This window comes from Colletotrichum phormii (assembly GCF_030913505.1).
Source record: "Colletotrichum phormii strain CBS 102054 chromosome Unknown BDP81scaffold_14, whole genome shotgun sequence".
Classification (NCBI taxonomy): domain Eukaryota; kingdom Fungi; phylum Ascomycota; class Sordariomycetes; order Glomerellales; family Glomerellaceae; genus Colletotrichum; species Colletotrichum phormii.
Window position 1 is genome coordinate 1,309,721 of NW_026851456.1, and position 15,677 is coordinate 1,325,397.

Consider the following 15,677-nt stretch of genomic DNA (forward strand, 5'->3'; position numbering starts at 1 on the left):
TGCTACGATCGACGCGGAAGAAAGGATAAGGGATTTGACATATCCCAGAGAAGATCGGACGACCATGGAAGAGTGTTCGCCCTGAAATTACTTGTACACCGTGCTCGCAGTGGCAACATTGTAATGATCTCTGTGAGGCGCAATTGAATTAAACCCCTTTGTTTCTTACCCTCAGTTTGAGAATCCCCAACGTCCCGCGCCGTCCTAGTAATGATGCTTATCTCAATACACAATCAAGTGTTTCCCATTGCGATGAATAAATGTGTGATGTTTGGACCACGCAGAACGTTCCCTTGATGATGATTCATTTTCCTATGGTGCCAGGACCCACTGACCCTGTCTAGTCTGGTTACTCTGGTATATTGAAGTTCCTAATATCGTATGCTCAGAGTGCGGATAGGCCGTAATTAAATAGAAAAACCTTTGCTCTTACCGTTAAATTCAATGACGAGGGGACCCTTTTCGCCGCAGAAGTTTAGTCGGACCATAGTACTACCTAGGTATAGTCCAGCTCATATACAGCCGCTGTACGCACTGAGTTCAAGTCAAAGTGAAGCTAGACGCTATCCATTCACTCTCTAGAGTAAACTCTCAGACATGAGTTCCTACAACAAAGGGAAAAAGACGCCAGACTTCGTTTCCTATGCTCGATTTCCCAGGTAAAACATTTCACATCATTACATGTACCGCTAATCACCAGCCTTACTACCTAGTCTGCCTCACAGACAGGCTGCACCTTCAATTCAACAAAAGTAAGCTTCTGCCGTTCCATTGGGCTGTGCAACTGTTGGTGTATACATCAGCAGGGCAAGGCCTTTCGGCAAGTACAAACCTTAAAAGTCTAGTACTGAGCTAAGGTAGATATGTGTATGTAGAAGGAGGGAGTCAGTGAGCCTGGCCCACGATTCCTCCGTTGGGTGCAAGTACCTAGTAGGTGGAAGGGCCGTGTTCATCGGCCCAGGCCATCTTCCAAATCCATCTATTCCGCCAATACTACAACAGCAACCCTTCAACAGGCTGCTTTCGTATTTACATCCTTGAGTTCATCATTCTCCTTTCCTATCATTTGCAATATACCGGTTCATTTGACTTTATCATGTGGTGGTAGTATATGTCGATCTTAGACCCTTTGTAAACCAAAGCCTTACTCTTAACCTTGGACCACGAACCCTTCCAAGCTGACATCAGCCCACTTATCCACAACCTTTTCGAAAGCCACAACTCCCATACTAAGCCTACTGAGGGCGGCTTTGATTTATTTTCTTAGGGTTTTTGTAGTCCGTAAAGTACGTCGGGGTGCAGGATACCACAGTGGCATACCACGGAGCGTAAGGCTTTAAGCTGTCCGTGTAATTCTATTCCGCCTCCTTGCTGACCTCAACTTCAACCCTGTTGATATCGGAAGCACGATCGTAGGCAGTCTTGGCGATATGAGCGACTAATCTGCCTCCAACCGTGCACGGGTACGTCGTGTTCGTCGAGGAAGTGGCGCCCTTCGAGGTGTAGAAGAGTAGGTTGGAAAAGTCGCGTGTGGCCACGCCCATGAAGGTCGCGAATTCGTCGCTTTGCCATTTCTCCGTCAGATCGCGACCATTGCGACCCTGGGTCGGCATGTTAAGTACTTGAGCTGGGTCTCCGTCGACAGCAGTTGTCGTTGCGAAACCTGTCGCAAGTACGAGAACGTCGACTTCGTACTCCTTGACCAAGTCGCCCTTCCGACTAAAATACTCTTCTCAGTATAACCAGAGATACCCTGACCATCGGTATCAACGAGCGTGACGTTGGAGCGGTTGAAAGATTTGAGATAATCTTGATGGAATGTCGGGCGCTTGCACCAGCCGGGGTACCAAGTGATCAGCTTTTCAGCCAATTCCGTGTCGTCCACCTCACGCTCGACGTGCTTTCGGAGTTCAGTTGAGATCTCCGCGTCGAGTTCTAGCATCCGCTGGAGATGCCGATGGACGTTTTCGGGGGTGACATCTGTAACCCGGGGGCTGCCGATGAGTCCTGCAAACGTGCGTGCATTACTCCATCCGTCTTTGACGAGGTCATCGGCAGGAGTTACCTCTGGGTGGTCGTTGAGAAACTTGTTTAGGTTTCTCATCCGATCGGCCTGCCAGCTTGGTCGGCCGACGACGATGATCCAGATTTCCGGGGTTGTCTTGACTTGCTTTCTTGGTCCGCAGTATGAGGGTGTGCGCTGGAACACATAGAGTTGTTTTGGCCATTTGGCCATTTGGCCAGCTTGGGAACAGCCTGGACAGCCGTTGCGCCGGTGCCAATGATGCCCACTCTCTTGTCTTTGAGATTTACCAAGTCAGGTTGGGTCTGGGAACCGCCAGTGTATCCATAGTTCCAAAGAGCCGTCAACTGGTGTGGAAGATTTCCCGGTTCTCCGCGAAAACGCCGAGACCGGGAACATCAGGCGCGCTCGGCGAGTAGAAGAGGCTGCCAGCGGGCATGAGAAACTGTGTCTGAATGACAAAGTCACCATTGAGATGTTGGTACTTTGGGCCCATGTTGCGGCTCATTGCAACAACCCACCGCTTCTGGACGTCGCTCCGTTCAGCGCTCTTCGCCTTGGTATAGAACATGCCCTGAATTCCATATTTTTGCAATCTGCTCAACGTTCTGACGGATCTCTTGACCCTTCCAGTAGCGATGTTTTGGAACGAATCCTGTTTCTTCGAGGAGTGGCAAGTAGCAATAGCCCTCAACATCGCAGGTCAGGCTCGGGTCGATTCCAGTACCAGGTACCTCCGAAGCCGCCGGCCTTGTCTATGACGACAACATCAGCCGGATTGAATTCAGCCGCGACCAACTGGTAGGCAAAGAGTATGCCGTTATGGCCGGCACCAAGGATGAGAAAGCGGATCTCTGAGCCATCACTCAAAGGCGGAGTTTCCTTGGCGAGGGTGTCGTGGTCGGCCCAAGGGTCACGACTAAAGTCTTTCATCAAGAAACTCGTCCTAAAGTTGAGGCGATCCCTCATTTGTCAGAGGCAGCGTTGAATCTCTTATCTCGCTTAGTTTGAAGTTTATAAGGTAGGGTATAATTGACTTACATCTATTAGGTCATGGTACTTTATACATTCAAAGTCTATGGATATGATTTCGAGATAGCTCAAATGTTATAACGATTTTTTCTCAAGGATCCTTTTGTTATAACAAGCTAACTTAAGCATTTCTAATGTACATAGTTAAGTTAAGGTACTATGCAATGTTAAGTTTACATCTTTTCTCTTATTGTTGGCACATTAGGAGTTTTATAAGCTATTATGCACACGTTAGTAGTCAACCATTCTTAGTAAGTTAAGGATAAGCTGGGCCGATAGAATACGTAATTATTGTGAGATCCTACATGGTCTTCAGAACAGCCCTACTATTTTCACCAGTGTAGTCCACCTTTCTCATCCACTCCTCCACACTTTTAACTCGTCCTGGCAAGATTCTGTCAAGGGTGTCGTAATCCACCGTCCATAAACCTTGACTACCAGATACAGCTAGGCTGTGGAGTTCCATGAATGCTTCGAAGTTATCTGCCACTCTCATGCCGTTCTCGCCAAAGCGCGACTCTACACCGCCCGGCATTCCCGCCGCAACTGTTAGGCCAAACATTTCGGGAGAGATAGGGTTGTAGACTGCAGGCTTTCCAGTAACCTTGGTGAAGGCTGTGGCCACATTATGCCAGCCAACATGTTCGGTTGCGACATCAAGAACTAGGCCCCTTGCTTTCTCGGGGTTATCGAATACCCACAGCGTGTATAGCGCCAGATCCGGGAGTGTCACCATTGCTGCCGAGCCGTCGCCCATAGCACCGTTGAATACGAACGTCTTGCCGTCAGCTCCTAGAGTAGGGAGGAAGCTGGAATAGAACATCTCGAGGTACAGGGCAGAGTTGACCACAGACCAGTTCATTGAGCCCGTTGGCTGGGCGGATATAAAATCTCGCAAGGATGTTAACAGGATCCAACCAGGGTCATCAGAAAGAAGGAGCGAAAGCCTCACCAGTAACGCGACCTTTGCCATCAAGATGGCCAACGTTGTACTTCGGATTATATCCAGATCGTTTGTAGACGTAGGGTAGGCCAGCATATACGTAGTGTTTGACGCCCGCCTCGGCGGCGATTTCGAAAGTTCTGACACCCCAGTACAGCTCATCCCTCTCGCTGAGAGCGAAACCGTTCGTGTTGACAAAGCATGCATCGACACCGATGAATGCCCGTCTTAGATCTGCTACGCTGGACGCATCGCCTTCGATCATAGATACGTTTGGGAGTCTTGCTACTTCTAACGCAGCGGCTGACTTGGCGTCACGAGTCAAGACGAATATGCCGTATCTCCCTGTTTTGGACAGTACACGAACTATCTCGCTGCCCTGGGCGCCGGTACCGCCAATGATAAGAAGTGTGGGTGCCATTGAGATTTGATGGATTGAATGTTGGAGCACCTAAGACATCAGGAGGTAAGCATGCATTGGAGAGACTATTTATCTTCCATCTTATGCCTACGTCTTGAGCATCGTTTCACCGCGGGAGATAATACAACCTACTGAATTTGTCATGATGGTATTTGAATATTATGTGGCCGTATTCCCAAGATTAATAATCCATGTTTGCGTGTAATACAACCTATTGAATTTGTAATGATGGTATTCGAATAACTATCATGTGGCCGCATTCCCAAGATTAATAATCCATGTTCGCGTGCCGGGGGCGTGATTCAACCCTCCGTGATCTCGCGCGCCAGCTAGTTTCGCTTACCAATTCGAGAGCTGCGTTACGGGGGTATTATTCACCATTCACTCCGCGCCCCGAGTGTGTAAAACTACACAGATATCATAAAACCGAGCAAGCTACCGGCTCTAAGACAGCTTGCCAGTCAGCAGAACAGATCTTATTGAAGTTCATAGAACTATGAAGTTAGTTTCTGGTATCCTTATCCTGGGCGCTGGGCCAGGTATCCCATCGATGTTACGGCCAGCTAGTCGTAGTGAGGTATGTTTGCAGAAGTTGAGGCTGCGGAACTGGTAACAGTATTCGTAGTCGGGGATAGTCTTCAGGGAAGCTATGTCTGTAAGTCGTAAGGTAAGGGAAGGCTTCGGTGATCAATCGTAGTCTTATCAAAGAGGTTCTCAGGGAAGATAGCTGAAAGCGATCATAAGATCTGATACGAAGTTAATCGCTGAAGAGCTATGGAAAGTCTGTCCTAGAGTCCGGCTCGAGTCCATCCTATATACAAGTCCTGGTCCTGAACATATCCCTTGTCAATGATCAGTCCCTCTGATCGGGTGAGCGCTCATTGTTCCTGTATGAGCGCTCATTACTTGGCATGAGCGCTCATGGCCCCACCATGGTCGCTCATGTCTTATCTTATCATCACGTGACTTGTACCATAGTTCTTCCGTTCCCTGAGAGGGTGCCTTGTGTCCCCTTGTCCTGTGCATGTATGGCGTATCGTAACCGTCGTAAGCCTGCGGGGCAGGCCCTGTTCTTGGTCGTGCATGTTGGGTCGTAACAGTTACGTTCCTAGATATAGCGGTCGATTAACGGAAGTAGTTAACCGTACTAAATTAATATTATCGGTACCGTCGGGGTCGATATATATTTTAGATAGCTCGTTTGCGAGCCGAAATGCGAAGGGAACTCTATTATAGAAGTTAGTCTTTATAGATAGTTATAGGACTATTAAGCTTCCTAATAGTAGGGAGCGAGATTATAGTCATCGTTGCGTGTACGATGGTTTCGTCTATACGAGAAGGGGTAGTTTTTAGAGAGAGTAGGTACTTACAGCCCGTTTCATAATAGTAGGGGTTTCTGTTACTTGTGGTTAAGTTAGAGCTGGGCTTATAACTATTATAAAACGATGTAGTATGTGGAAGACTTGTATAGTAGAAAGTAGTTTGATTCCTCTAAGTGGAAGATCCGTATGAGGGTTATATCTATATACCGTATAAGATGGGTAATCGGCTTGTGGAAAGCGGTATCGTACGGCAGTAACCGGCAGCGCCACGTGTAGCGCTGCGACATTAACATAATAACAGAGGACGAAGGAGACTGGGGCATTTGTGACCTAACTCTCACAGCGAGTAGTAGCAGCGCTCTATTAGTTATGTTCGGGGATGGAGCCTAGCTGGGCTGCGATACAGTAAGCCTGCCGGGCTTCTTACGTTTTCCTCCTCGAGCGGCTCTGGAAAAGCCCCCAAGGGCTTGTTCGCTTTCTATCATCGAGCAGCTTCACCACCTTCTATCCTCTACCAGATCAAGAATAGCCCCCAGGGGCTTCTTCATCCTCTTTCCTGGAATCGAGCAGCCCAGGAAAGGTCTCAGCGGCTTCTTTCATCCTCCCTCCACGAGTGGCTCTTAGAAAAAGCCCCCAGGGCTTCTTCACCACCTACCTATCCTCGGGAGCTTCCTCACTTTCTGTCCTCGACCTTTTATATCCTCGACCCTTTCTATCCTCGGGCAGCTTTCTTACTCTCTGTCTACGCCCAGGTTCGGAAAAGCCCCCAGGGGCTTCTTTACTTTCTATGCTCAAGGAAATTGAGAAAAGCCCCGGCGACTTCTTCAATTTCTATCCTCGAGCGGCTTTCTGACCTTCTGTTCTCAAGCTTTTCTAGAGTACCCATGAAAAAGCCCCCAGGGGCTTCTTCGCTTTCTGTATTTTTGTGCCTTGGGAAGAGCCCCTGGGGGCTTCCTCACTTTTTATCCTTAAGTAACCCTGGCTAAGCCTACAGGGGTTTCTGGAACTCTACCTTCTCCACCAGCTCAATAGTAGCCCCTAGGGGCTTCCTCACTTTGTGTGCTCGAGTGGTTCAGGAAAAGCCCCCAGGGGCTTCTTCACTTCCTATCCTCTGGACCTTCCTCACTTTCTATTCTCGACCAGCTATAAAAAGGCCTCCGGGCTCTTCATCACTTTCTACCCTCATCCAGTTCTGGAAAAGCCCCCAGGGGCTTCTTTACTGTCTATCCTTCCTGTTGGAATAGGCCTACATTAGGCAGCAGGAGGTTGCTGCCGCGGTCCGTTCCAGCCACGGTGGTCCGTGTGGCTCAGCCACACGAGGGTGGTATACCCCAGACTTCCTGCCGCCGCTGGCACCTGGTTAGACTTCCACTAAAAGAACAACAAGAACAAGCAATATCACCACTACAGTCGGTGATCGTTGCTACCCACGATACTCGAGTATTTTCCTTTCCCACCTGTGAATCCAACACTTCCTTAAGAAAATTTAGGAAAGCCCTCGGCGACCTCTTCAGCTTTATTCTCGGGCGGCTTTCGTACCTTTTACTCTCAGGCTGTTCCCGAGTAGCTATAAAGAAGTCCCCAGTGGCTTCATCGCTTTCTGTTCTCGGCTAATATCCTTACTATCGATCCTTAACCCGCTCTAGGAAAGCACCTCGGGAAGCTTCTTCATCAGCTATCCTCGACTAGCCCTGGCAAAGCCCCCAGGGGCTTCCTCACTCTCCTCCATGAGCGGCTATAGAAAAGTCCATAGGCGCTTCTTCGCTTTATATTCTCGACCAGCTCTGGCAAAGCCCCCAGGGGCTTACTCTCTTTTCATCCCTTTCTAACTCTGGAAAATCCCCCGGAGGCTTCTTTATTCCACTCTATCCTCGATTCGTTATGTTCTCGGCCAGCTGCCTCACTTCCTATCCTCGACCAGCTCTGGAGAAGCCCCCAGGGGCTGCCTCACTATGCCTCCGTGAGCGGCTGTGGAAAAGCCCCCAGGGGCTTTTCGACCTGCCACGAACCTTTAGCTCTCAGAAACCCAGACCCCTCCCCTCGCTCTCTCTTCCCCCTACCTATACCATACCCCTTCCCTAACCGCCCGCCCTCGTAGCCCTCGCCCGGCCTAGCCTTAACCCCACCCGGCCGGTGCCGTGGGAGCGCGCTGATTGGTATAGTAGGCTGTCGACGCAAGAAATTACTGTCAGGGTGTAGGTATCCGACAGCGTAGGTCTCGGAAGTGCGGCTGCCAATGGCAAATGTATCGAGCAGCAGTTAGACAGGCAGGGGTCATTTTGTGTGTATTGATGAGTATATCGAATGAATGGCTATGGAAAGAAACCCCATATCTATATGGGAATTGATATACCGGCGTCGCAAATTGATACACCGGCGTCGACCTTACACCGGCGTCGCTGTTCGACCTTTTGATTGGCTCAAAAAAATATTGTTAGTGCAATCAAATTCTGCCAGATACCCACAAAGTATCTCAACCCTTTTTGTTCCTTTGCTCCCTTTCCTCTAAGGTTACATCATCAAGCCTCTAAATCTGACTTATGCTATTTGTTTACAATGGCTTCTCTAACTGGAGTTAGAGATGTTCCACAAGGCCAATCTCAAAGCAATACCCCTACTAATAAACCTCCCCCTATACGAGAGCGACCATTGTTTGAGTACGGCCTCCCACCATCATCTGGCCAACCACTATCATCTCCCTCCTCAGAAAGCAGCCGCCCTAGCGTTAGCCAATTCTATGGAGTTGGTGATCCTCAAGGGCAGCGCGACCTTATCACCGAGCTCCCAGCCGACATACTACAAGATACGCAACCTCTTGCATACGATTACCCTAGTATGGAGCCTACGCTACATCTTACTCGTCATTTCCCTAAAGGAACAATAAAAACCCAGCGGACTACTCTCCCACGAGTTTCTCCAGAGCATAGTTCCTCTCCTCCCAACGAACAGTCCCAGCAACCTTCCCATCCTACAACAGAGCAGTTCAATAGTGCTCTTCAGCTTGTTCTACAGGTTGTTGGGACTAATCAACAGCTAACAACGGCACTCCTCCGACAACAAGAGTATGTCCGTCAATGGCAAGAAACATGGGGTCCCCAAGTCAACCCACCACCCTATTCACCCCCACGGCAATCCTCCCCTCAAAGCGAAGCGTCTTTCCGAACTGCAGCCTCCTACCACACTCTAAGCAACCGATCCTCCTCTCCTCCTATAACCGAAATCCCAAACCCACCGATTCCTGGCGATCCAGAGCAAACCTATGATGCCCTCTTCGACCGAGTTAATTATACGGGTCCAAGATGCGACATGCCATGAGTTCCGGATTCTTCATCCGTCCGTCCGTGTTTCCGGCTGCGCTTAGTGATATGGTAGTTTTCTGAACCGGCTCTACCTCGCCACCCGAATAGGAAAGCAAAAAACGGCTTCGACAGCATCCCAGTTGATGTATTGGCACATCCCGAGAGCACGTTGGTGCTTTCTGTAGTGTTCCACGGAAGTTACGTAGCAGGAGTTCCGCGTGTTGGCACGTCCGCAGAAACCCACAAGCACATGCGGCGAAGATTCCTCACACATGAAGATTCACAGACCACTCTGGGCCTTACCTGCAGGTTCGATATCTTCCCAAGCGCTTTTAACATTCTTCGCATGCTCACAGTCCATAGGCTATCGTTGCGGACCTCGAGCTCAGCACGTACGACGGCTTCTGGATAGGTACGGCGTACCTCTTAGCCAGTGCCGTGGTGATGTTATTCATTGCGGATCTGAGCCGCGTGTTTGGTCGACGGCCATGCCTGACCACCTCGGTCGCTTTTTTTACCGTAGGCACGGTCTTGTGCTGCGTGTCACGCTCCATCGGCTTGATGTTGACTGGGCGGTCTCTCCAAGGCGTCGGCGGTGCTGGCATTATCGTCTTATGCCTGCTAATTTTCACCGACATTGTCCCGTTGCCGCTTCGGCCTACGTGGTACGGCCTAGTGTGAGGAACCCCTCCCGAACTCTTTTTCTCTTCCGCTAACCCCGTAATCCATCTCCAGCCAGGCAGCATGGGCGCTGGGAAACTGCGTTGGGCCCATACTGGGCGGCGTCATTGCTCAGAACACAACATGGCGCTGGGTTTTCTACATTATGTTCCTATTCTGCGTAGCCGGGCTTGCTCTAGTGCCCTGGCTAGTCTACGTTGATTCTCGGACTGGTGAGGTGTGTAAGAAATTAAAGGAGATTGACTGGCTGGGAAACGCTCTGTTTATCGGCTCGGCCACTTTGTCGCTGGTGGCTATCTCCTGGGGAGGCTTGCGCTATAGTTGGGGCAGCGCCGGCACTTTCGTACCTTTGTTGCTTGGGGTAGTCGGCATGGTGCTGACAGTGATCTACGAGTCACGCTTCGCAGTGTCCCCGTTCTTGCAACGCCAACTATTCTAAACCGCTAGCTTAATCGCGACGTATGCTTGCGGCGCCATCTAGGGCCTCGTTGTAAGAGTGATGTAGTATTAAGCGCGTGGTATGATATGCTGATTACGATCGCAGATGTACGGGCACCCCTACTACGTGCCTCTGTACTTTATGGAGGTTAAGGGGTTTACTCCGGTCTAGACCGGCGTCGCGCTCTTCCCGGTCATGTTCACGCTGGTGCCGGTATCCATTATCACCGGTCGATTCGTTACGGTGTTCGATAACTACTAGTGGCCGATCTGGGTTGGTTGGACTCTGGCTACTATCGCCTCCGGGCTGATGATGCTGTGGGACGTCGAGACGCCGACGAAGGTATGGGCGCCGACGCTCGTCCTTCTTGGTCTCGGCCATGGCTGCGTCTTGAACGCGCAGAACATGGCATCGCAAACTCTCTGCGAAGAAGATGACGAAGCGATCGCCGCGGCGATGTATGCCTTTCTCCGGCAGTTTGGCATGGCACTCGGAGTCGGTGTCGGCGGTTCTACATTTCAGAACGTCATGCTGCTTAAGTTGGAGGCCGATGGCTTGGCACCCGCGGGCACACACGGAGGTACTCATGCTGTTCACGCCATATTGGGCACGGCTGGCGATGCTGCGCTACGATCCAAGATCGTGGATGCGTACGTCTACGGCCTGCGAGGCGTCTACGGACTGTATGTCGGCGTATCCGGGTTGGCGCTTCTGATGAGTTTCTTGATCAAGAGAGTATCGCTGGACAAGAGCCTACGGTCTGGGCAGACGATGCACATTCAGGCGAAGGGTCACGGTAGTGTTCACGGCTCGGGGAGTTGAGCATGGTCCAGGGGGTTGGGGTTGGGGTTGTGTGTGTCAAGCCCCAGAACCCTATGCCTACCTTGCTAGCATCCATTCATCTAGGCAGCATGAAAGTAGCGAAATGTAATTGATTTCAGAATTTCGCTCATTTTTAGGACCAGTCGCAAACCTGTATCCTTTTCTCAATCCACGTTGATCCACGTTGAGCGCTTGTTTGGCGCCATTTAAGGTCCTCGACCCTGCCATTTGGAGCTCGTAGAGATCGGCCTTTCACATGTTGTACCCGTGGCTGTCACAGCAAGAACTTGCTGTGTAGCTCCGCTTGTGGTAGAGCCCTAGCAAAGAGCATCTCTTATCAGTGTGTCTTGGATCTCCCACGAGGTTTACGCTGCTTTGTAGACGATGGATGTAATTGGCTGTCGAGGGAATGAGTCAGCCTGTCAAATGCACTGGGCCAATGGCATGGCAGGATTCCGACGTCGACGAAAGGCAATCTACTGATCGGGCGCTTGCTAGACTAGCGGGTCATCGAATCCGTCAAGTCTTGTTGTGACCGGCTGGTCGCATTTGCCTCTTCTAAATGGACGGCACCAGGGCATCCATGACCCGGCATGCGGTGACACCGCGAAAAGCACTACGACCCAAACGTTGCCTGTTACATTGTGGATGGACTGAGATATTGAGGAGATGTCTCAGCCAGCACTTACCTTCGCTAAATCGCGGGTTGAAGGATCTACAGGTCGATAAACTTCGTGGCGGTCGAGGGCAGGCTTGGAGCCGAATATCCAATCAACAACAATAGAAGTAGTGCACCCTCGAATTCAACTCCGTAGATTGACCCATGTCATCACCCCGACTCAAATCTACATACCGCCAGCTGCACTGCCAGACGCTGACGTATCGCAGACAATGAAGGAGTTTTAAGATTGTAATCACTTGCTAACCCGATTCCATCAGATGCCCGCAAGTGCATTCCGATAGACCATGCGTGAAGGGAGCTGTGGGTCTTTCACCAGGCACTCACCTACGCCAGTCCGAACGGTGGCTTTTCCCCGTCATGCTTCCTCTTCATGTCACTCAAGCTCAGCCTACGGGGTGTTTAGTCACCATATGAATCATTTTTGACTCTCCATTGTTTTGCTTCGTGATCGCAAGCCAGTTGTGCTCAATGGCAGACGCTGCAGGGAAGCCAAGATGAATTGCGAGTACTGGCGACGCCTGTATTGCTTCGCTTATCCTTGGCTACATGCTTCATTCAGTCTCTCGAGCCCTTCATTCCACTGTTCCTGCATCCTCGCACGGCTCACGACACTCTTCAGCAATCGCGAAACAACATACTCTCCACCATGGCCTAGACAATAGTACCATCGCCGAGATAAGAGTGGACGTCCCAGATGCCCCAACAGTCATTCGCTGACCTTGATGGCCCCCAGATCAGACCAGCTAATTTGATCTTGGCTGTATACAAGCCCCTTGTAGGCTTGGCGCCCACAGAACAGAGTTCCGTTGTCATTGCCGACCACCAAATCTGAGGCATGTCAGTCGTCTGCGACGACACGGTAGTTTGTACGTCTTACTAAGGTCTATCCCGTGATCAACATGACGCTCGTCGCTGTCGTCGTTTTGCGTGCTGCATTTATAATTGGCCCACGATTTCGTTGAGTTATCAGACTCACAGGGACCGGCGGAGGAAGAAGTGTCCGCTAGAAGTCGTGAGAATAAACGTGACAGTACTTTTGAACTGACTTACTCGTCTTGCGCCATCAAAGAACCGTCACGATTTACCATGCAATGGTTCAAGTCAAGGACCGACCATGTCCAATCGCCTGTTGTAGTCCTGCAAATCGCAGCCATCTTATATTTTTCGTTCATGACAGTACCCCCCCAATCAACGCAAGAATCGAGAAAACCGCGTGGTTGGAGAGACGTGTCCCTTTCCGCAAGCTGATCTGCATGCTGCTCTCCTGAAACGTGAGGTAAGACACTGCACAAAACAGCCAGGTGGCTCAGGATCTTGACGACCGAAGAGGCCATGGCAAATGTCTGAGTCTGATGATAGTAGTAGCTAGAGTGCACCAGCCTCGGATTTGTGGTGTCTTTATACTTGTGGGAAATGCGACATTCATACTGATGTCGACCACGGCGAGAATCGTATCTATCCCAGAAGTGTGTGGTTTTGTCCGCTTCTGGATTCTCTTCGCCACGTCTAGCTTCTCGTGCTGTGTGCAGTCGAGAGCCCGGAGGCGCATTTCAGAAGCACGTACCAGCGTATGTTGCTGCGAAGTCAACTACGGCCTCTGGGTGCGACGTGCCGTAGCAAAAGCCGACTTGACCTACCGTTTGCATGGCATTGAGCCACATGCGTGTTGAACGCACGAATACAAAGAGCCCTACGCCTGCAGTAGCCACCGCTTTGCTGTCGCCAGACAGCATACTCCCCACAGCATACATGCAATGACGCCGGTCGAGCTTGGAATCATCGGAGGGCTAGCAGGCACGTTGTTTCTCCTGTTTGTGCTGTTATGCAGCGTCTGCAACATCAGACGAGATCAAAAAAGAAGTCACACTACAGGCTTTGCTGTGAGTCGCAAGGCAGCTCGCCCGATGCCGAGTATTTCTGACATTTCTCAGATGTCATGACTCCGTGACTGTAGATATTTGGACTCCTATTGTAACCGAGATGCAAGATGCTGGTAGTATTTGAGACTGTTCTTTGGATATATTGTGCATACTGTGCAATATAACGCTACGTGTATCGTATGTAGTTTCTATTAGGCGAATTAAGATGACGAATGATTACCTTGAGTACCTGCTGTTGTGCATTTAGTATTTAGCTCAATTGCCCTGAAATTATCTCGAGTTCTCCCATCATCGTCCAATACAGTACAACTCGTGTCGCACTGTACATTGCCTCTGACTCATGGCGACCAGAGAGACGCTGCCGTTGAAAGCTACGTATGTACGCCTTTAAATACGCCCTAGAACTCGCTGCTCCACGCGCTTTCGCGTGTCACATTAACTCCATATGTTACTTGCAATGTAGTTTGCAATCAGGTCGTCATGGCTCTCTCCGGCAGGTTTTGCCGTTCTCAACGGGAAGAAGGTCCGCTTTTGGAAAGTAAGGTACAGTATGAGCGCGACTGTGAGCGCCGGCGTCCGTACAGTATGTACCACAAGGACAAGAGTCGAATCGTACGCCTCTGGTAGTGACGAAGGTCAGCTGATCCAACTTGACTTCTGCGAGCTAATGAGGGATTTCAACCACGACGATCTTCTGGCCGGAGGCCGAACGGTCGATCTATCCATCGCCAGTGGTTATTGTGGCCATCAGAGTCGCGGGTATGTTGTGCTTCTGATCCGACAGTGAGGGCCTATTTACTCTCCGTATCGCAGCATCAACCGGGCAGTCACTTTTCCTGCAGCAAGAATCTGCACCAAAACTCACAAAGAGGCGTTTCACGCAGTGAAACAATCGGTCTTTGTAGTTGAGGCTGGGTCGCGGAAAGCATATTGTGGATGCTTGGCGTCCTCAGCTGTTGACGTGCGAGGAAGAGTCGTTCCGAACTCAGCTGGAGGCGGGTCCTGCACTACGGTCGGGTATTTATGGCCTTCATAACATATGCAGCCGCCGTCCTCGGAGCAAAGCGCGTGCTCCTTATGTGATGCTTTCCGCTGCGGAGACAAATCCTTCCATTACAGTACTGACAAATGCAAGGTTCCCGCTTTTTCACAGAAGAAGAACAAATTCAAAGTGTCGAAGTAGACTAACATGCTGCAGCTACCACAATCATGCAACAACTGCGGGGCGTATACGTCCCAATCTTACTCGCATGCGTTACTCTCAGCGTGACCGCCATGACCATGCTATCAAAAGCGCCTCCGACAAACACATCGATAACGGCTGCATTTGCAGGCTTCTTTCTCTCTGCATCTGTGATCACAACACCCTTCATCGCTACATACTACTGGCCGGGTGATGCCTGGTTCAAGTGTCAAGTCTGCGTCGGCAACCATTGTCTTTTTCTTCGGGACCATTAGGATATGCCGAGAGAAGCTGGCGGGCCTGAATAGAGGTCAATTGGGTAGATGATGCTCTTTGAGTTCGGGTCATTGGCGGATGACGGGAGAGATCTAGGACCTAGTGCGAGGAGGCAGTGACGTAGTCAGAATACAGAGAAGGGCTTGGTTTTGTAACATCTTGCATCCATCTTTGCTTCGCTTCTGGCGTATCTCTTCTTCCTTGAGTTCCACGGGTCCTGTCCCCACGACCTTTGCTCCTGTTGTCATGCTGGAAAGTGCCTCATGCTTCATCCGTAACGTTGCTCTCCTTTCTAATTTCGTAGGTCATGGTGCGTAAAGCTTCCTCTGTTCTATGCTGATGCTGGCTAAGGCTTACCCGCTGATCAACACAGGCGTTTTGTTGCGCGGAGAGGCTCATGAGAATCATGTTGACCAACTGCAGCCTGCCTTCTGCCTCGACCACTTGTAGTTGGTACTCTCTGGTTAGCATTCTCAGCCTCTCGTCCCGTGCCTCTAGCATTGCCCCTTTCGTGGCGGGACAGTGTTTGAGAGTGTACTGATTGGGCGAGGCGTCGGACATCTTGCCGTTTTGCTGAATCGATTTTGACGTATCCACCGGGGCAGCCGACTATGATTGGCTCAGCGGACTAGAGTTGTATCCTATATGTAGACATTGTTCGACGTCTGTAGACG

General features: G+C 50.5%; 6 protein-coding genes across 6 annotated transcripts; 1 reads left to right on the forward strand and 5 right to left on the reverse strand.

Moving 5' to 3' along the window:
- Positions 1-1,355: 1,355 nt before the first annotated feature.
- BDP81DRAFT_451425 (uncharacterized protein) lies at positions 1,356-2,992 on the reverse strand (the record flags this gene model as incomplete). Its single annotated transcript, XM_060592627.1, has 4 exons — positions 1,356-1,729; positions 1,759-2,256; positions 2,372-2,712; positions 2,751-2,992. The coding sequence occupies 4 exons, from the start codon at positions 2,990-2,992 to the stop codon at positions 1,356-1,358; spliced, it is 1,455 nt and encodes a 484-aa protein (XP_060443560.1).
- A 364-nt stretch (positions 2,993-3,356) lies between these two features.
- BDP81DRAFT_396178 (uncharacterized protein) lies at positions 3,357-4,419 on the reverse strand (the record flags this gene model as incomplete). The annotated part of the gene is made up of 2 exons (XM_060588152.1): positions 3,357-3,946; positions 4,008-4,419. 2 exons carry the CDS (start codon positions 4,417-4,419, stop codon positions 3,357-3,359), a joined length of 1,002 nt encoding a protein of 333 aa, XP_060443561.1.
- Positions 4,420-9,055: 4,636 nt separating this feature from the next.
- Positions 9,056-9,839, reverse strand: BDP81DRAFT_432308 (uncharacterized protein). The gene is made up of 3 exons (XM_060590767.1): positions 9,776-9,839; positions 9,404-9,717; positions 9,056-9,349 (listed from the first exon to the last, which is right to left on the reverse strand). The coding sequence occupies exons 1-3, from the start codon at positions 9,827-9,829 to the stop codon at positions 9,340-9,342; spliced, it is 378 nt and encodes a 125-aa protein (XP_060443562.1). The 5' UTR covers positions 9,830-9,839; the 3' UTR covers positions 9,056-9,339.
- Positions 9,840-10,472: 633 nt separating this feature from the next.
- On the forward strand, positions 10,473-10,982 carry BDP81DRAFT_408047 (uncharacterized protein; the record flags this gene model as incomplete). Its single annotated transcript, XM_060589035.1, has 1 exon — positions 10,473-10,982. The coding sequence occupies one exon, from the start codon at positions 10,473-10,475 to the stop codon at positions 10,980-10,982; it is 510 nt and encodes a 169-aa protein (XP_060443563.1).
- A 1,388-nt stretch (positions 10,983-12,370) lies between these two features.
- BDP81DRAFT_451428 (uncharacterized protein) lies at positions 12,371-13,886 on the reverse strand (the record flags this gene model as incomplete). The annotated part of the gene is made up of 8 exons (XM_060592628.1): positions 12,371-12,492; positions 12,542-12,594; positions 12,641-12,667; positions 12,715-13,183; positions 13,229-13,451; positions 13,697-13,710; positions 13,765-13,776; positions 13,871-13,886. The coding sequence occupies 8 exons, from the start codon at positions 13,884-13,886 to the stop codon at positions 12,371-12,373; spliced, it is 936 nt and encodes a 311-aa protein (XP_060443564.1).
- A 534-nt stretch (positions 13,887-14,420) lies between these two features.
- Positions 14,421-15,564, reverse strand: BDP81DRAFT_451429 (uncharacterized protein; the record flags this gene model as incomplete). The annotated part of the gene is made up of 4 exons (XM_060592629.1): positions 14,421-14,551; positions 14,791-14,889; positions 14,976-15,102; positions 15,361-15,564. The coding sequence occupies 4 exons, from the start codon at positions 15,562-15,564 to the stop codon at positions 14,421-14,423; spliced, it is 561 nt and encodes a 186-aa protein (XP_060443565.1).
- Positions 15,565-15,677: the final 113 nt, after the last annotated feature.